Source organism: Danio rerio, chromosome 7 (genome assembly GCF_049306965.1).
Source record: "Danio rerio strain Tuebingen ecotype United States chromosome 7, GRCz12tu, whole genome shotgun sequence".
Taxonomy (NCBI): Eukaryota; Metazoa; Chordata; class Actinopteri; order Cypriniformes; family Danionidae; genus Danio; species Danio rerio.
Window position 1 is genome coordinate 58835173 of NC_133182.1, and position 22031 is coordinate 58857203.

General features: G+C 39.6%; 1 protein-coding gene across 18 annotated transcripts in view; it reads left to right on the top strand.

Moving 5' to 3' along the window:
* The window catches only part of camk2d1 (calcium/calmodulin-dependent protein kinase (CaM kinase) II delta 1), a 154806-nt gene that overhangs the window by 117228 nt on the left and 15547 nt on the right, over nt 1–22031 (top strand). For 4 of the 18 annotated variants that reach the window (XM_068222230.1, XM_068222233.1, XM_068222231.1 and 1 more), the window contains exons 12-16: nt 5247–5289; nt 5849–5883; nt 13324–13383; nt 19846–19890; nt 21510–21558. In XM_068222230.1, coding sequence (XP_068078331.1) covers nt 5247–5289; nt 5849–5883; nt 13324–13383; nt 19846–19890; nt 21510–21558 — 232 coding nt within the window. Of the gene's footprint in view, nt 1–5246; nt 5290–5848; nt 5884–13323; nt 13384–19845; nt 19898–21509; nt 21559–22031 lie in introns of all 18 variants that reach the window. The other 14 variants (XR_012382382.1, XR_012382379.1, XR_012382381.1 and 11 more) reach the window with 4 other exon arrangements.

A 22031-nucleotide genomic window follows, 5' to 3' on the forward strand; every position in this document is an offset into this window, starting at 1 on the left:
GAGGGCGACAGCCTGCTCTCCAACTTCTCTCGGCGTAAAGAAAGCACAACGCTGATCTGGCAAATTACGGGGGTCTTCTCAGCGAGAGACACACCATTCAGTGAATAGACTTCACGTCAGGGCATAGGCGCGCTCGGGGAGGGGGCTCTAGCCCGAGTGACGGTATTAGCCACCGCAATCGGAGGTTACCTAAGTCTTCCTCGCGTCTAAAATCTCTTCAAAGATCGGCGAGGGTGCCAGGTGGTGCCCTGTCCCTGAGAGAGTAGGTGCTCTCTCGAAGGGACTGCCAGGGGAGGGCTATCGCGAGGGAGAGCTCTGACATCCAGGTCCGGTTGAGCCAGAGGGGCGCAACCAGCAACCTGTTCCTCGTCCTCCCTGACCATGCACAGTAACTGCGCGAGCAGGCTCACTGGGGGAAACGCGTATTGCGCGTGCCCCGAGGCCAGCTGTAAGCCAGTGCATCCGTGCCGAGAGCACTCGGTCAGGGAAAGAACAACTGGCAATGAGCGATCTCGGGGGAAGCAACAGATCGATCTGGGCTTCCCCGAATCGCGCCCATATCAGCTGAACAGACTCGGGGTGGAGTCTCCATGCTCCAGGACGCAAGGCTGCCGTGAGAGCGCATCGGCTGCACGGTTGAGCTTGCCTGAATATGAATGGCGTGCAGCGATTTCAGCCGCGGATGACTCCAGAGGAGCAGACGGCGGGCGAGCTGAGACATGCGGCGAGAGCGCATACCCCCTATACGGCTGATATACGCCACCGCCGCCGTACTGTCCGTCCTGACCAGCACGTGTTGCCGCTCCAACACCGGAAAAAAACGGTGGAGAGCGGGGAACACTGCCAACAGCTCCAGGCGATATGCCAATGCAACTGGGTACCTTTCCACAGGTCCGCAGCCGCATGCCCGCAACGCACAGCCCCCCAGCCCGTGTTGGAAGCGTCTGCTGAAACGACAACAAGACTGGACGCCTGTTCTAGAGACACCCAGGCCTGTAGGAACGAGGGGTCGCTCCAAGGGCTGAGGGCGCGGCGACACAGCGCAGTAACAGAGACTCGGTGTGCGCGCGCGTGCCATGCGCGTCTGGGGACTCGATCGTGAAGCCAGTGCTGAAGTGGTCTCATATAGAATAATCCGAGCGGCATGAAGCGGCTGCGGATGCCATATGCCCCAGGAGCCTCTGAAATTGTTTCAGTGGGACCACTATTTTACTGTCGAGCTCTCTCAGACAGTACAGCATCAGCTGAGCGCGCTCTCCGGAGAGGCGCGCTGCCATGGTGACCGAGTCCAGCTCCAGCCCGAGAGAAGAGATCCTCTGCACGGGGGCGAGTTTGCTCTTTTCTCGGTTGACCTGAAACCCCCACAGGTGGAAGTGCCAGAGCACTTTGTCTCTGTGCATAATCAACTCTGTGCATAATCAAAAGAGAGGGCAATTCAACCAGTCGTAAAGAAATTGAGTATGCAGATGCCCGCGAGCCGAAGGGGCGCTGAGGCACCCTCCGCGGGCTTGGTGAGGACCCGCGGAGACAGAGAGAGCCCGAAGGGGAGGGCTTTGTATTGCCAAGCTCGACCTTCAAACGCAAACCGCAGAAACTGTCGGTGGCGAGGAAGAGTGGAGACATGGAAATACGCGTCCATCAGGTCTAATGCTGCAGACCAACCCAGAGGACGAACGCACCGGAGGATGCGCTTCTGCGTGAGCATTCTGAACGGCAGCTTGTGCAGGCAGCGGTTCAAAACGCGCAGATCTAGGATTGGCCGTGACCCACCGCTCTTTTTGGGCACGATGAAGCGTGGGCTGTAAAACCCGCTCTCCATCTCGGCTGGAGGGAGCGGCTCGATTGCATCCTTCGCCAGGAGGACAGCAATCTCCTCTCGCAAGACAGGGGCGGACAGGGGGCTGACCCTGGTGAATACACACCCGTGACTTGGGGGGCCCTTTCGCGAACTGAATCGCATAGCCGAGTCTGATTGTGCGTATGAGCCACCGCGAAGAGCTGGCCCGCGCTAACCAGGCAGGCAGAGCTCTCGCTAATGGACTCATCGCTACAATCGCTGACGTACCAGCAGTGGGGCAGCGCGGAGTGGGTGTGCTGATCCGGGAAGCTCGCGGGTCCCACGGAAAAGCTGGAGGTGAGATATTTGCTCTCACTCCAAACCCGAGCTCCGGAGGGGAGGCTCGAGGGGTGGGAGAAAGGAGACCGTCCTCCCAGCGCTCGTGAGCCACTGGCGAAACGCACCGAATCTGCAAGCTAGAAAGCATAGCGTCCCAGACTGGCAGATTTCGGGCTGTCACATCTGGGGAAGTGAAAAGTGCCCTTTCATAATGTTTTCATGGCAGTAAAAAGTGCCGTTGGAAATGGGGCCCCGCCCTCCAGCGGGGAAAGAGCAAGTTCCCTCTTCTCCAGATGGCCTGTCCCAGGGGCGCTTCGCGGTCCGTTGCCGGACTTAGCGGCGTTCTGGGCAGGGGGGCTGCCTGCTTCCGAGGTGCCCGACGCGCTCGCTTCGCCTTAGGCGTGTGCGGGGGCGGAGCAGCTCTCGTAGGCGGACGCCTTCGGCGAGGAGCAGGTATGAATGGCACGGCGGGCGGAGCGGGCTACGGACCGCCGATAAGACATCACCCACCAACTGCTCTCTCACCGCCTTGAATTCCTGGGTGAATTCACAGACAGTGTCGCCGAACCTGGCTGGGGATATGGGGAAGTCAAGAAAGCGGACTTTGTCGACTTTGCGCATATCAGCCAGGGGTGGCGCTCCTGGACCACTAATGTGGACATCGTCCTCCCCAACGCACACGCAGCGGACTCAGTAGTCCGAAGAGCTAAGTCGGCGGCGGTGCGAAGCTCGTAAGCCTGGGTTGGACCCACCCTCGTGCAGCTCGGCCAGCGCCTGCGCTTGGTAGCGCTGGTAGGTGGCTATCGCATGCAAGGCGGAAGCAGCCTGGCCCGCAGCTATGTAAGCTCTAGCCCCGAGGGAGGTAGATAACTTACAGGCTTTGGATGGGAGACGAGGCGGACCCCGCCAAGAAGAGGCGCCGCGCGGATTTACCGCCATCGCGCACTCAACCTGAGGAATCGCCACATACCCCCTGGCTGTTTCACCGTCAAGAGTGGTTAGGGTGGAGGAACACGCAGCACGAGCAGAAAAAAGTGCTTTACAAGACCGCGTGAGCCTACTGTGCACCTCCGGGAAGAAGGGAACGCCCCTCTAGTCGGTCCGGCCGCGGAGCTGGGGGATAAACCATCTCCAACCCACGGCCGAAGCAGCCCGGGAAAGCACGGCTAACATGTCCGTTTCAGGATCCGTAGTGACAGCGCTCACCAGCCCGAAGGGGGCGAGCAGGTCTGGATCATCATCGGACAATGAAAGCCCACCCTCCGATGCCGCGGTGGACATCTGGTCTCCGGTGTCATCGGGCGTAAGGGCTACCATCTGTTAGACGGATCGCTTCCTCCGCCCGAAGCTTGGATGGAGCGCTTAGAGGAGCGGGAGGTCCGCGGGCCCGTGGGCGACGGATTATCTCTCGCTGAAACCCTCAGATCTGCCCGAGTGCCCGCTGCAGAGCAGGGGACAACTGGGGTGGTTCGCCTTTTTGCAAAGGCTAACCGCGATCTTGCGCAACAGTCATGGCATCGCAATGACGACATGAACTGCCCGCGAGCAGCGCATTAACATGCTGGACCCCCAGACATGTAACACAGTGCCCGCGCCCATCATCCGAGGACAGGAAACCACCGCATCCAGAAACGCACAGTCGGAGCGCCGTCCTGATAAGGACGTGCTGCACGACTGTGTTGCTCTTTCTGTGAAGTTTGCAACTTTATACGCACCGCTCTGGAGGACCGGACCCAAAGAACGCCAGGCAAGGGAGAAACCCAGCTCGACCGTCTGCCACTGCGTGTACACACTCTGGACCGGGAGAATGCTCTCGTTCGCTCAGAATCGCTGGTCACAGCAGGAGGAACCCTCATCGACTCGATCAGAAAGTCTCTGAAGCGAAAAGGATAGCGTCTGCTGCGCCAGGTGAGCTTATATACTCAGTTGATTGCTTATGCCGCTCACCTGCGCAGGCTTGCGCTGCCAATTCATTCTTAATTGGCCCGTTCAATACTCTTTCAGACGAGTAGCTTCTGAACCGAACCTCCCAATGCGTGGATTTTACAATCAAATCCACTTATAGTGCTGAAGTTCCCCCCGAAGGGGAACATTCAGATGTGGCTACTGAGAATGCACAAGTGAATTAAAGGGATCTCACACGGTACTGCAGTACTGCATGGCACTGCACAACACCATCTAACACAAGATATACATAGCCAGCAGGGGGCAGTTATGTAACAGTGAACATACCAACCAGAGACCCTCTTGCTGTGAGGCAACAGTGCTAACCACTAAGGCCATCAAGCAGCCCTGTTTAATTTTATTTTTTATTTTTATTTTGTATTACCATGAAATATAAAATGTACATATAACACACATATCAATACCACTTTATTTTACACGTGATACAAATGTAAATTTATGTATGATATCATCTAGGCGTCATCTAGATATTTTTCTGAGCAGAGTGATAATCAAAATGAGTTGGATTAGCTATAGGTTGTAAAATTAGTCTATGGTTAAAGGCTAAAGGTTGAGTTTTGAAAATGATGAAGTTACAGTTTTTATCACATTTAGAATAATGTGCAACATATACAAAACCACAGGAACATGAAGGACATAAATAATTTACATGGCTGGTTTATGTTAAAATAGTGTGTTTTGGTGCTGTATTTTCAATGGCACAATTTAAATATGACATACAGTGGTGTGAAAAAGTGTCAGCCTCTTACAGGTTTTTTTATTATTCTGCATGTTTATAACACTTTAATGTTTCAGATCATTAAACAAATTTAAATATTAGACAGATAACACAAGTAAACACATAATGCATTTTTTAAATGAAGGTGAAAAACCTGTGTGAAAACACTTTTTCTGTTTGCAGTTTTCCCTCTATAGTAAAAGCCTTCATTTGAATAAAGCACAATGTGTTTATTTGTGTTATTTTTCACTAATATTTACATTTTGTTTGACGATCTAAAACAATAAAGTATGAAAAACCTACAAAAAATAAGAAATCTTTTTCCACACTAGTGTACTTTAAAAGGTTAATCTGGATTAATCGTTATCCACTAGCACTGACTAATGTTTTACAAGACTTAAGTTTAAGTGATGTTTTTCCTTTCTGCTTTTTCTGGACTGTTTTTAGGGTGCTATTCTTACTACCATGCTTGCCACACGGAACTTCTCAAGTAAGAAACTATTGTATTCTGTATGTAATAATTGTTCCTTCTTTTAATTAAAAAAGTTGTAGTCAAGCTTTTTTTGCCTGAGATGATATAAAGCATGCTAGATGTTGTAGAAAATAATATTTTCATTGAAACATGAAAGCAGAAGCAACTCTGCAGATAGCAGATATACAAGCAGTAGCGTCTCTGCATATTTATTATTTCACAGTTTAAACAGCAATCACAATATGTTTCATGGTGTTTTTTTAGATCATTTTCTGTAGCCTTATGATCCTGCTTAAAAATAAGCATTTTCATTCTCAGAAATTAAATTTCATTTTTAACACTGCAAACATTAATTCATATTAAATAGGCTTCTTAATCATATTTCATTACATAATGCAAATCTTTGATTACAGACTATTCAGAGGTTTTGATTTTGAGGTCAATAGATTATTAATATTCATGGCATACTGCAGTGATTAAAGTTGTGAATTTTAATTTTGTACTCTTTTAGATGCGATCTGCACATATTCTCTTCATTCCATTGTTATATTCATGTTTATTTGTATTCCCTCAACAGGCAAAAATCCATACAAGAAACCTGATGGTGTCAAGGTAAGTTATAAACCACTAAGCCGAACAATTAAACATTGATACATTGATACATAACAGTTACATTGATACATAACAATTAAACATTAATACTAAGCTTTTCACTCATCATAGCACATGTGCTGCTGATGATGTGACAATAAAAAGTTCTACTGCACCATCGATGTGATTTGTTATTATTCACTGGATAATGACAAATTATGTGAAACCAGTATGAAAAAATTGCAACTCAGGTGTGAATGATCTGAAATTAAAACACCCGCTTTGAATGTTATCACTTAGTTGAATGGCCGTTATCAGTGGTTATCAGCTGATAGATATGGGCCAGTAGGGGCCTTCTGCGCCTACTGCTAGGCTCAAAAGGCTGTTATCATCCATCCACATGGTTAATCAGCTATACTAATAGAGAATACTCCAGATCCAGATCTGTTTTTACATTACTGTGATGGTTGGGTTTAGGGTTGGGGTAGAGGTAAACATTAATAAAATACAATTAATGCGAATTTAATAATAATATAAATAATTCTTGTTAACTTTACGCCACAGCCATGTGTGATTCATAGCTGATTAACCATGTGGATGGATGATAACAGCCTTCGACTTATTAAAAAATATTAAACCCTATCAGTTTATTTGGTTATACTGGCATCCAGTTCTTACTCCTGTTTTGAAGAAAGTACTATAAATAATTGTAAACCATAATACCATTGCCACCCTTTTTATGCAACTCAATGGCCAATGATTATGCTTGTTCATTAATATTGGGTTGCCTGGTTATAATATTGCACAGAAGGAGAGACTGTAGGACTAACTTTATAAAGATCAGCATTAATTTAATGTACATCACAGAGTTTTGGGGTTGAGCTGTTCTGATTTTGACCATTATTAATTCACTTACAAAACATCCTATTACCATTACTTAAATCACCATTGATTACCATAGAAACATAGCAAAACACCATAGTTTCATGTCATGCGTTCATTTATTCATTCTCATGTTTACTAGTGTTTACTCATATTTTAATTACCAGAGTCTTTACTCAGTTTTAGCGTAACCTAGACCTTAGGCATATGTGTATACATTGCATGAGATAAATGCACATGCAGTATCGCCTACTTTATGTCCATTGTCATGTTTTTTTATCAATTAAAAACTCACAAAGAGTTTAGAAGATGTAGAAGGAGGCCTTTCACTGAAAACCTGTTAAAAGGAGATGGTATTGTAGCTCATGTGGTGAAAAAAAACCCAGTTGTAAGAGCAACACATAATAACTTGACTTCTAGTTGATCTTTTGGAAAGTGGCAGAAGGTAGATTTTTCTTATGATTCATTCGTTGAACTGCATCCCAATCATCACAAATACTGCAGAAGACCGAATAGAACCCACATGGAGCCAAGATTCTAACAGAAATTAGTCAAGGAAAAATCATGGTTTAGGGTTACATTCAGTATGTTGGCGTGGGAGAGATCAGCAGACTGGATGACAACATCAACAGTCAGAGGTATCATGACATTTGTGCTGCCCATTACATCACAAACCCCAGGAGAAAGCAAATTCTTCAGCAGGATAGCGCTCCTTCTCATACTTCAGCCTCCACATCAAAGTTCCTGAAAGCAAAGAAGGTCAAGGTGTGGCAGGGTTGGCCAGTCCAGTCACTAAACATGAGCATTATTGAGCATGCCTGGGGTAAGATGGGGGAGGTATTGATGAATCTAAAAAATCTTGATGAACTCTGGGATTCCTGCCAGACTTTTGTCAGTTAGTGTGTGCTAGAGCATTCTGTCTTATTTGGTAGCATGTTGTGACATCATGTCTTGTTTTTGGTTTGTTTAGATGTGCTTGAACATGTGATAGATGTGTTCATGTTTCAGTCAAACTGCATCAGTGTTTTCAGGAACTTGATCCACTTGTTGTTTGGCTACCAGGGTTTGGATAGCAGAGTTGACTCTGAGTGATTTAGGGTGCTTTCACACTTGGTTCAATTGCCTGGACCGTACCCAAGTTTGATTGTCCCACCTTGCCACCTTCTTGGTTGGTTTGTGTTGAATCTCTTTTCTCTTCTGAACCCCGGTATGCTTGCGTCATCGAGCTGCTGTTTTGTTTACGGCTGTTGTTAGGTGATGGTCACGAAAGCAAAGCAGCAAAATGGAAAGACATACGCGGACATTGCGGGCATTCTGCTTTTACTGAATCTTTTGATATTGGACATACAGAAAGCGACTTGCCGCGAAAATCTTCAAAACGTTCAGAATATCATGTGATGTCTGCAGTAGCTGTTTTTGGAGGAGACAAGCAACATTAACACTGTGTTTGCCCTGCCTCAGTCCCACTTGTCACCAATGTACAAGACACACACACACACACACAAATGAATGTTATGAAAACGATAGCTAGTTTTACCACTGGCAGTTTACTTCCATTATTTGGTACGATTACATTTATACCAGAGGTGAACCAGTCCAGAGATTGAGTGTACAGTACCCCAGACCACCTCTTTCAGGCAGACAGTTCACAGGTGCACAGGTACAGTTCACAGGTGCACACCCGAGTTCAAGAGGTTCAAGAGACACATTCACACTAGCTAAAGGTACCCTACTCTGATGTCAAAAGAACCTGTGTGTGGACTAAAAGTGCTGGTGTGAAAGCACCCTTAAATGCACTGATAGAGTTTGTCTTAATTGAACCAAGGCTCCCAAGCCTGAACACACCCTTACATTCATTTTACTTTCAGTTTAACTTTTGAAACACTTATGTTTACTTCACTTACCTCAATCATTTCATTTCTTGCATGCACACCCATACAACAAAATAAAAAAAACATGAAAATGCAATGAAGCTTACTCCTGATTGTCGGCGGCTGCACATACATGTTTGCTTAGCATGTTTAATGGGTGAGCAGGTGCATAAGCACGCATTACTGCTCTTTTGGGTCATGGCTTCATAAAGCTTTTATGAAGGTTAGGTCACCTCCATATGGAACATACAGACAGATTGGACTCTCATTGGACTATCCTGTTCTTGAGGTCAAAAGTCACTGAGTGGCCATGGCTTTATATCTCATGCTCTAGTTCACTGCTCTCTCTCTCCAAACTCCTGTCATCTCACACATGGGTTGTATCTTTCAAAATGTGTAATCTGTGTTAATCGGTGCCAAAAACTAGTTATAAACATGTAAGTTTAGTGAACTTAAATATTGAAGTTAACTCTCTCTTACACTGCGACCAGTTTTGTTTTTAAATTTACTTATACCACATGGCTTTAAACTGTGAGGGAAACTAGAGCACCTGAAGGAAACTACTGAGTCAAACCAGTGACCTTCTTGTTATGAGGCAATAGTGCTAACCACTGGTCCACCATACCACATTACTTACCTTAAATTAATCAGGGCAACCAATGATTCCACTAATGGACCATGTTTTTTTTATATTAAATACTGTTTTTCAAAGTCTGACAATTACATTTTTACCAATCAAAGCAGACATCTGAGAGAAACCAACAGAAGACAAACATACACAACAATACAATGAGAAAATTATGGTCAGTGTTGCCAGATAAACTTTAACATTCCAAATTCTCCAAAACCCTCCAAAATGTACAAAAAAGCACCTAAAACCTACACGCTTGCTTTTTGTTAAATATTTAACATAAAATGAACATTCAAAACATGTAAACTGATCCCAAACCTGTCCAAATTTTGTCAACCCGCTTAAGCCTTTTACTACCAGCACAATTAAATTCTAAACCTGTAGAAAGACATTCATCCTCTGTTATCATCCAAAAGTAAACAAATATAAATTTAAGTTAAAGTATTAATAAAATAAATTTGCACATATCTGTACTATTAAAAGCTCATAAACTTTAGTTTATATAAATGAGTTCAGCTGACTTTTTTAAGTATAATAAGTTCAGCCAAGTAAAACGTTGATTTATAAGTTATGTCCACACATTTAAACCAGAAAACATACCACAAAATATTCTGTCATTATTAATTAGCACAATAATTTTTTTTACAGTGTAGGCATTAATGCGCTTTCTGAATTCTAAACACAGCTTAATGGTGAGCCTGTGGTTCATGGACTTTGCTCCTGGTCAAGTAAAGCCTTTTTTGTAACAGAAGCTAGAGTCTTGCCAGACATACAAAGACCTGCCTAAACTTGTTTGGCCTTTGAGACACTGATGTTTAAAAGATCCTTTTGTTTTTTAAAATACAAATGCATGTGGCCACAATGGCTCTGTGTGAGCATGTGTCTATGTTGTGTCTAAAACAGTAAACAGCTGATGATATTCACTGCACTGGCTCAATATAATGTCTTCAATAATCTGTGAAAACATAGAATAACGTCCATATAATTCTTGCTGATACCTAATTATACAAATAATACGTAAATTGTTCTTGTTTTAAGTCACATATATCAAAGGCTGGGCCAGTAAAATATGTAGGGGCAAGGGAAGAATGAGATGTTAAGCAGATGTGAGATTTAACAAAATCAACTGAAACCAGAGCAGATCAGAGAACCAGAGCAGGAATAGCAGGATAACATGAACCATGAAACATACTGTGTAACATACAGCATCAACAAGTGACAACCAAGAAACAATAACAAGGATACATCCTGCTCTCACTCTTTATAAATAAGGTTATTATGTAACAAGTGAGAGAAAGAAGATAAGAAGACTAGCATTGCTATTATCGTTTTATTTTGCTCTAATGAGAAATGTATTCATTATTTGATAGTTTAGTGTTAATAAGGTTCTATTTTTCATGTTTTACTCTATTTAACTGCAGAAAAGAAAACCTAACTGCAAAAGTTGTAATGGTGAGGTGTGCTGGTTATAAAAATATAATTTTACATATGATTCTCTTGTTGTTAGTTTTGTTCTCTGCAAGAATTTAGTGTTTAGACTAAATACCGTAGACTGAAAACCTTTTCACCAGTTGTTTAATTATAAGGGAAATAAGTATTGGACACATCACCATTTTTCTCAGAAAACATATTTCTAAAACTGCAATTGACTTGAAATTTTCTCCAGATGTTGGTAACAACCAAAGAAATCCATATATGCAAAGAAAACAAAACTAGTTGCTTTACAAATTAAGTTATGTGAAAATGACACAGTGTAAAAAGGCAGTGAAAGGCCAGAAAACAGCTGAAATCTCTCAGTAGTTCTTCAGCAACCTTCTACCCTTCATCATTGTAAATTAACATTAGCTGCTTCAGTCCAACATCCACATTAGCAGGATATTGATGATGAAACCAGGGTGGACATTTCAGCATGACAATGATCCAAGAAAATTCTCAAATGCTTTCAGAGAAAAAAATTCAAGCTGTACAATGGTCCCAACCCATCACCTGACATGAATCCAATAGAAAATACAAAATAAAGATCAGATGTGATGGACGAGACCAACAGAACCATCCAGATTTAGACACTCTGCATGTTGAAGTCTCTGGAAAATCTTACATGGGCAATTTATGTGACTTCATTCCCCATATGAGGTATCTTTTAGCTGTCATCACCAAAAAAGTCTTTCATTTAAACAGGGTTTCTGTGGGGTCTTAAAATGTCTTAAATCTCAAAATCCAAATTAAATTCACTGAAATATTGTTTTGTAGGTCTTAAATCTTTTTTAAACAGGTCTTAATTGTCTTTGTTCGTGTATTGCTACCCAATCTGGTCAAAACCCATACTATCACCAACAGTCCATCTCAATAAAACTATAAACTTTTTATTTTAAAAGGTAATTTTAATGAACTCTGTTTATCATAATGGTGTGAATATTTTATTTACAACACCATTTGTTTAAAAGTTCTCCATATATTTACGGCTGAGGACACTGACCTGGACATACTTGTGCGTAGATTTAGTTTATTATAGTTTTTTCAGTTTAACATAGTTTTTTTTAGTTTAACATTAAAACATTTGTTAGTTTTTTTATGTTAAAAAAAGTGTATGAATAAACGTAAAGCTGGCTTTTTTTTTTACACAATATTTAAATATTTTGCTATGAAATAAAATCTAAATTATTAATGTGATATTGTATTATTTAATGTACGAAATAAATATATATATGTGTGTGCGTGTGTGTGTGTGTGTGTGTGTGTGTGTGTTTATGAAACACACACATATACATACATATATATATATATATATATATATATATATATATATATATATATATATATATATATATATATATATATATATATATATATATATATATATATATAGGGTGATAGGGCAAAAAAAACCTTTTCTATCTGGGCTATTTAAAAAAATTCCTAGCCTTTATCCCTTTATGAGTCTAAAATTTCATTAAAAATGGTCTTTAAAATGTCTTTGAAAGTCTTGCATTTAACTTGATGGAACCAGCAGAAACCCTGTTTAAAGTATTAAATATGTTTCAGTAGCTCAGTACTTTCTCCTTGTGTCATTCTATTGTTATTAAACAAAACTACATTTTCAGATTTTTTTATTTATTTATTTTTTTTTCTATGTTTGTATTGTTTGGGTTTTTACCAAAATCTAGTTCAATTCCATGTCAGCAGCTCCTTTAAAAATAATATTCCCAATATTCTAATAATGAAACTTTTGCAACTTTGCAAACAGCTCAACTTGATACATTACAGACATGTTTGTGGCCAACAGGTTTTAAGTTTTGAAAAAAGTTAAAAGAAAAAGAAAAAGTGTAGAATACTCTTTTGTTTTTTATTACCGTTCAGAAAGACAAGAGAAAAAGGTGGTCTTCTCTGCTTAGCATTATGCTTGCTGTTTAGTTAGTTTCACAACATCAGTTTTTTGATGTCCTTAGTCCTCATCAAACCCAAAAGCAAAATAGGGGTAATATTAATTGGCTCAACAATAATGAATGTCAAGCAGCGACATGATTATTACTAAAGCTGAAATGTATTCAAAGCTACCTTCAAATCAGCTTGACTGCAGTTTCCATGGAGAACATACAATTATAGGCTGTTTTCTCTTACTATGATCAAATACATTAGCAATTTAACAAATAAGAAAATACATGCAAACAAACATATTCAGTTAGAAATAAATTACTGCCTAAAATAAGAGCATTTTGAAAGCTTTAGGCTATTTTCCTTTTTCTTTTTTTGTTCTCAAGAGTCTTACTTTTGTGCCTGATAGACATTTATGGCTTTTTGTGAAGTCTCCAGCATAATTCAGACAGAAGCATGTGCGTTGTGTAAAATGTCATTTTACACAAAACACAGTTTCCAATGGAAAATCTGATTATCTGACAGTCCATTTGGCTATAGCTGAGCAATGGTTAATTATTACCTATTGCTACAGCGTCCAGGAAATGTAAGCTGTGTAAAATGAGTGACAGTGTCCCTCATTTTTAGATGAGTGGAATTTGACTTGTCCTCTTGCTTTGCTGCTCTAAAGCTTTGCTTGTCTGCCTCTTCCCCTCCCAACTATAGATCAACAACAAAACCAACGTAGTCACCAGCCCTAAAGATACTGCCCCCTCTCCTGCTCTGGTACTTTGTCTCTATGACTGTTTGTCTTTTTTTAACCATTATCTTTACATTTCTCATATTTCATTGTTGTTCTGTTTAATTGCCTTTTCTTTCTCTTTTAATCCAATCCAGCAACTAATTCATATACACCTACATTATATTTTTGCAATCAATTAATGGAGTCAAATATTTAACAGTGCCTCCTAAAAGTTTGACTATTTACTGTTCTCAAGTCATATTTTGTTTCATTTCTTATATCTTATTTACTTAAAACTACACTTACTGGCCATTTTATTAGGTACAACTAATTGTTAACACAAATTTCTTATTAGCCAATTACATGGCAGCAACTCATTAGGGTATGTAGACAAGGTCAAGATGATGTGTTGCAGATCAAACCGAGCATCAGAATGGGGAAGAAAGGTGATTTAAGTGACTTTTTGCATGGTTGTTAGTGCCAGACGGGCTGGTCTGAGTATTTCATAAACTGCTGATCTACTGAGATTTTCACGCACAACCATCTGTACGGTTTACAGAGAATGGTCCGAAAAGAGAAAATATCAATTTACAACACACGTCAGCAACATGAAAGCATGGATCTATCCTGGCTTGTATTAATGGTTCAGGCTGGTGGTGGTGTTTAATGGTGTGGGGAATATTTTCTTGGCACATTTTGGACCCATTAGTACCACCTGAGCATTGTGTCAATGCCACAGCCTACCTGAGTATATTGTTGTTGACATGTCCATCCCTTTATGACCACAATGTACCCATCTTCTGATGGCTATTTCCAGCAGGATAATGCGCCATGTCATAAAGCGTGAATCATCTTAGACTGGTTTCTTGAACATGACAATGAGTTCACTACTCAAATGGCCTCCACAAGCACCAGCTCTCAATCCAATAGAGCACCTTTTGAATCATCAATGTGCAGCCAATAAATCTGCAGCAACTGTGTGATGCTATCATGTCAATATGGACCAAAATCTCTAAGGAATATTTCCTGTACCTTGTTGAAACTATGCCATGAAGGATTAAGGCAATTCTGAAGGCAAAAGGGGGTCCAACCTGGTACTAGTCAGGTGTACTTAATAAAGTGTCAGTGAGTTTAAATTCAAGTTTCATACTTGCATTGTAAGAAAATAACAAAATAATTACTTTTAACCAAGTGACACATGAAGCAAGTGCAAAATATGTATGAAAACACATAGTCTATGAATTCTGATATAGAACTGTTTTTATATTTAAAGCTTTTAATTATTTAACAAGAGGTGCTTAAAATGTTGAAATCTGACATTGGTGACATGCATTAAATCGTTAAATCGCAGTGTGTATTTAGTGTCTGCTTGCATGTGCATGTGTTTGTGTGTACTGAATAAAAAACCCTGTTCTATTTTACAGCTGTTTTTTAATATAATTAATATACGTGCAGTTCATAAAGACCAGATTTATGATCATCTGTTTCTAATGGTGTACAGTAAGGTTTTTTGTGCTTGTTAATAATTATCTGGTCTCACAACTTGCCGCATACAGTAATGTATTTATGGTGGGTCTTTGCTTTTAAAACTGGCTGGTACTCAAATTTGTATTTTAAAGATTCTTTCCTTGTGCATACATGAACCATATTATTTAAAATTGAAAAAAAAAAGACATTAGTGAAGGTGTTATGAATGCACATATTTATAACATTTTTAACAATATTAAAAAAAAACATTTTTATTATTATTTATAATAATAATAATAATGAAACATAACACAGTCTGATGTAAACAGCAATTCAAAATACAGGTACAGTATGTACAGTGCTCAGCATAATAGAGCACACCCCATTTTGAAATTGAATATTTTTATCCATTTCTCAGTGAATAGGCGATGTATTTTGCTGCATTTAAATAAAACAGATTTGTTAAACAGATTTATTTATCAAAATAATATTTTAGACAACAAACATATTTAGAAATTAAAAGATAATGCAATTAAATTCAAGCTAAATATTGCTAAATAAATTACAACCAACAAAATTTCTTCCATTTTTTTCTTCTCTGGATTTCTCCTCTTTTTTAACATTTGTATTTTTTATTTTTCTAGAACATATAAATTTGGGTGTACTAGTTTTTGGACTTTTATTTTGTTAGATGAGCTCCAGATTTGGGGCGAAGCAGTGGTGCAGTAAGTAGTGCTGTCGCCTCACAGCAAGAAGGTCGCTGGCTCGAACCTCGGCTCAGTTGGCGTTTCTGTGTGGAGTTTGTATGTTCTCCCTGCATTCGCGTGGGTTTCCTCCGGATGCTCCGGTTTCCCCCACAGTCCAAAGACATGCGGTACAGGTGAATTGGGTAGGCTAAATTGTCCGTAGTGTATGAGTGTGTGTGTGGATGTTTCCCAGAGATGAGTTGCAGCAGGTAGGGCATTTGCTGCGTAAAAACTTGCTGGATAAGTTATTGGTTCATTCCGCTGTGGCGACCCTGGATTAATAAAGGGACTAAGCTGACAAGAAAATGAATGAATGAGCTCCAGATTTGGCTTCAATACTGACTAATCTAATGTATATGCACAAATAAAATATTGTATAGCTACTTATTAAAATATGAATTTAAAAGATTAATTTGTGAGGGGTGTACTTATATATGCTAAGCACTGCATTCACCGATGAACTATATAAGTTGGAAATTAATTATTACAATCAAACTGACCCCTGTTTAGACAGACATTTTAATGCATATCTATTTTGTATGAAAGTAAATAGACCTTTCTGTGAGAGTAGAGACTTAAAGACGTGCACTTCTTTATTTATGCATCTGCTCTATTTTATTTATTACTTATACACACACACAATCAAACAAAAAATCATACGAATGAAGCTACCTTTGACTGAATGTTTTGGAAAATTGGTTTGCTTTACTGCATGCGTGTACTGTTGTTCTAGTGAAAATGTACTGTAGTAATGACACATCTTCCCATTTCACAAGTACATTGACAATTTTCTAAACAGCTGTACTCTTCTTCCTTTCTAAAGTTCACCAAGCTTTAATTATTTTAAGATATTGAACAAGTGTATTACCCATAAATGTCTTGTCTACTTTATTTAAGGAGTAGAGCAATAGTGATGATGAACATGACTTCAATCATCATTTTTGAATGGCATAATTAAATGAATTCAGCTGTGTTTGTAATTTATGAGATTCTTGAAGTTCTGCAGTAAACACTTTCCATAAATATGGTACCCTTTACATTTTATTTATTTATTGTTGATAAGTTTTATTGTTTAGAACTAACAAAATCATGCTTTAGAATTGTTTTTACAGTAACATGACTAAAATGTAGGCAACATTTGGGGCGCTATGATGCATAAATGCAGTTGGTGTTTTGGTACTGTAGTTTCAGCCTGACACAGTTATCATTTTCATTTCCAGCCCCATGTTTTTTTTTTTAAATAGCAAATGCATTTGGGATTGTTTGTGCACTCATGTGCATGCTGTTCTGAAAACAAAGTATATTCATGCACATTAAAGGCATGTTGCTATTTTAAGGCAACTGAAATAGACTGTGACAATGACCAACTGAAACCAAGTCAATATGTTTGTTAAATAGCACATTAGTAATATTCACCTATATCTATCCAAAACACCCGCACTCTTTGTTTATTACACATAAAGGTACACTATCTGACAAAAGTCTTGCCGTTGATCCCAGTTGTAAGAGCAACAAATAATAACTTCTAGTTGATCATTTGGAAAAGTGTCAGAGGGTAGATTTTTCAGATGAATCATCTGTTGAACTTCATACCAATCATCACAAATACTGCAAAAGACCTATTGGAACCAACATGGACCCAATATTCACACAGAAATTAGTCAAGTTTGATGAAGGAAAAATCATGCTTTGGGGTTAAATTCAGTATGGAGATGTGCAAGAGATCTGCAGAGTGAATGGCAACATCAACAGCCTGAGGTATCAAGACATTTGTGCTGCCCATTACATTTCAAACCACAGGAGAGGGCAAATACTTCAGCCGGAAAGCACTCCTTCTTATACAGTACCATAGACACCACATCAAAGTTTCTGTAAGTAAACAAGGTTAATGTTCCAAAATTGGCCAGCCCAGTCACCAGACATGAACATTATTGAGCATGTCTGGAATAAGATGAAGGAGGGATGAATCCAAAGTATCTTGATGAACTCCTGCAAGAAAGCTTTCTTTGTCATTCTAGATGACTTTATTAATAAATGATTTGAGTCGTTGCAGAGATGTATGGATGCAGTTCTGCAAGCTCATGGGAGTCATATGAAACATTTTTTTAATTCTGCACCGTGACTTGATATTGTATTCTTTACATTATTTCTGTTAAGTGACAAGAGTTTTGTCTCAGCAAAGTCAGACCTTACTGTACTAAATTAATTAAAAATCAAGGCATGATCTTATTTTATTTTAGTATAATAAGCGTAACCTAGAGGCTTTTGTCTTTCATATAAGCCCCTTCTGATACCAGATGATCAACTAGAAGTCAAGCTATTATTTGTTGTTCCTAAAACTTGGATAGGCAGCAAGACTTTTGTCAGGTAGTGTATGTGCAGTGGCACACTAACACGCCCAAAACACACCTGTGACACATTAACAGAATAGGTGCTGACCATTGACCATGTTTCCCATTGTTAAAGGTGCCTTAGAATGCATTGATACATTGTTTAAATTGTTGATATCTAAGGTATGTGGCTTAGATAAGTGCCAAATAAAAGTTTTACAAGCTTATTTACAACCCTAGGAATTGGCCTAGGAAAGGATAGGTCTTATAGGAGTTATAATTCTATTTGACAAACGAGAATTAGATGTATTTAAAGTTATTTTCTCGTGTATGAAAACACAGGCAGGAGTTAATATCAACTTCCACATAAACAGATCTTAAGAAGGCTTATGACATTTAAATCAGTCTAGAAAAGACACAGTAAGGGCTGCAAAAAAAAAGTACAAAAAAAAGTACAAAGCTCATAAAATACACTGCAAAAAAAATATTTCTTACTTAGATTTTTTTTGTCTTGTTTCTTGTCCAAATATCTAAAAAGCATTTTCTAGTAAAGAAATTTTATTTAAAAGATATTTGGACTAGAAACAAGACAAAATAAATACAAGTAAAAAGAAGCATATTTTTTGCAGTGTAATGCATAAACTCGCATCAAACACTTGTTCAACTGTGAACATGTCTGTTACCTTATTTCAATTGTACAGAAAAATTCACAATATCAGCCGTGGCTCATTATGGATACATACCCCTGTATACATTTCTGGAGAGCATGAAATATGTCCCAGTAGCTACGTTTATTTTTATTTTTTTGGTTTTTGTTTTGCTGCATGTTTTGTTTTCGCAAACCCAGCAGAGGCGCTTTGTACGCTTTTCGAGATCACTGCCTGCTATTTTCGCATACACCAGAGGCCGCTGTCGACTGTCTGACTGACTGACTGACTGACTGACTGACTGACTGACTGACTGACTGACTGACTAAGCGACCAACGAACCCACCGCCCCACAGCTTTCCCTAAACCCAAGCGATAGTGTTTTCAGAAGTAATGCAGAACAAGAAAAGCCGCCTGATTTTAACCACGTTTCCAACCCTTACCACATTCTCACCCTGTTACTTATTTGTTTATTTTGCAATTTTGTTTTTGTCTTACCCACTTTCTGGAATTGTTCTTGGCAGACCTGAACTCCGTCGGCATGGTCACTTTTGCTCTGTGTCTCAGGCCCATCGATATACATGGTAAGCCATTGAGTAAAGTGGTCAGCGGTGTCATACCCCTCTGTAGAAATCTTTGAAAGACAAAATGCAGCCATACGTGTACGTACCTCTGCATAATTTATGCTCTCCAGAAATATATACAGGGGTACATATTCACAACGAGCCTGTGTTGCAACAATATACACAATAAACTATTAAAATATATACTTTTAAACTGACTTTACACCTTTTCAAGCTGGTGCTGAATAAATTTTACTAACGATGCTAATAAACGTGTGAGCAATGTCTGGGTCAGTCTTTTGTTCAGATTGCCCTGATTTCCACTGGAATTTACATCCCCTGGATTTATAAGAAAGGAAACAATGGTGTTTGAGGCTAATTGTATGTTATTTAAAAGTACTCAATTATTGTATAAATACATTTTTTTATCCTATGGCATCTTTAAACTATCAAATATGGATTCTGGCATGCCTCTAATGCACCTGCATCATGCTTTTCAGATTATTAAATTAAAGCCCATTAATGTCTAAAATAACAAAACATAAAAAGTCATTTGTTTAAAAGGTTTGTACCATTTTGTACCATATGTGTAGAAGGTGAAAACTAGATCATTCAGGACAGTAAGTACTAGTGTGTCTGCATGCAATGCTTGGTGTTCTTTAATTTTTCAACTCACTACTACTTATTCTGACAGTATATCACTTGTTATTCTCTTTTTATCTTCCTTTCTTTCCATAAACACCACTCTGTCAGGAGCCTCAAACCACTGTTATCCACAATCCCACTGATGGAAACAAGGTATTAAGTGTTTATTGAGGGTATGGTGTGGTGTATTGGTGTAAATGGGATTTTTTTCAATTTAGTGTCATTTGATGTGTGCTGTCTAAAACAAATCAGTTTGTCCAGCTATAGCTTAGCAGGCAATGAAATTGTAGTGATGCATTTAAGATTGTTGGTATTAATGAAGAAAGAAAATAATTTATAAAATACACAAAAGGATGACATTATTTTGAAAAAATGTGTTTTTCTATACAGTGAGGTCTAATACAGTAACAGTGATTTGGCCTGACTATTTAATAGTAAAACTTTATGAAATAATGGGTTAGCCCAAAGGATTTTATGATATGGGATCCAACAGCATGTTTCTCCTTAGGTGTATAATTGCTTGTTAATGGGGCTTTTTAGCCTTTTTTCTAACAGTACACCCCAGAGCTGTGGCAAGAGGGGGGTGGGGGGGTTGTGGTGTGCTGCATGGAGGGGCTGTTGTTGATGACGAAACTGAAAATTAAAGAGGAAAAAAAAGGGGGTTAGGAGGTGGACATAATTTGGGAGGGTTGGTGAGCTGCAAAAGATAGTAAAGAGCTGCTGGGTTGTGTGTGTGAGTAGGAGGAGGATCAGTAAAATAAGGTGCGGTATGGCGCCTTTCCTTTTCACACTACCAGCTTACCGATTACCTCCGCTTTCCAGTTAGAAGTTTAACTAGTTAGCTCGCCATGTACTTCAGTGAACTTGAGATGCAGATAGGAGTTGACCACAACAATGGGGTTTGAGTCCAGCAAAGAACGATTCCAGAAAGTGGGTAATATAAAAACAGAAGCCAAACAATAAAATCAACAAGTAAATAACAGAGTGAGAATGTGGTAAAATTTAAAAATGTGGTAAAAATCAGGTGAGGGCTTTTCTTTTTCTGGATTGCTTTTTAAAACAGTCGGTTGGGTTTAGTGAAGTGAGAGATTGTGTCAGTTGGTGCTTTTGAAAACACTATTGGTTGGGTTAAGGAAAGGAGGGTGGTAAAGGAGCAGGCGTGAAGAACAGCAGGCGCGAATGGCACTCGCAACAGTAATTTTAAGATGTCAAAAAGCATATACAGCAGCCTCTGGTGGATTTACGGAAACAAAAACAGGAAAAAAACATGGGATGTATTTTGCGATCTGTATATAGCGCTACATTTCAGAATGAGTCTGGGTTGGCCACAAGATAAATTCAAGAGAAGCAAGATTTGACTGAAATGAGACTGCATCGGTGTTGTTTTGTGGTGGGTGCTGAAACCACAGATATTGACATCATGCTCGGTGTGAAAAAAAACTAAAACTATATTTAGTGAAGGTTTTGCTGTTAAAGGGAAAATGTGTGAGAGGTTCAGAGCTTACATTCTCATATTTTATGAGATATCTGGAGATTTTCAAAGATTTCACAAATTTTTTGGACGTCTATTAGGACCTCATGTATAGAAAGTGTCGGCAACATGCTTGTGTTTATTCCTGTGTCTATCACACTTTATTTGGTGGGAATTATTTCTTCCTTGCTTGGTTAGGAAATAAAATAAAACACATGGTGAATTTTAACCTAATGAAAGAGGGTCGAAGCATGATGTGAGCCATGATTGATTGACTAATTTGTTGACTGAATTCTTTCAGGAATCATCAGAGAGTACCAACACCACTATTGAAGACGAGGACATTAAAGGTACAGTTGAATGTGACACAGTGTACAGTGTAAGATCAGTTGGCTCTCTGTGGTCAAAACGGTTTTTACTTTACATATTCATAGTAATATTCACATTCATAGTCACCACATTAGTAAACACTAGAGGAAATAATTTGCATCAGAACATTTGAGGATTCATCTAAAATATAGTCTGAAGAACCAAGCTTGTAATAACAGACAATGAAGAGCCATTTTCACCAGTACACCACGTTCTTGGATTAGTGATTATTGACTCTTGATCTTTTACTCTGAGGCTTTTACTCTGCTTATTTAGTACTGATATTTTGTGTCTCGCTTTACTAAACACACAATGAACATGGCTAACCACCTGTTTCCTGCATGTGCACTGTTTTATTAGTTTGACCCATCATAGACTTAGTTGTGGTCACAGTTGGTGAATATCTGTTGAGATGAGAGTTTTTATTTTAAACTCTCTTCTCACCTGTTTGCTG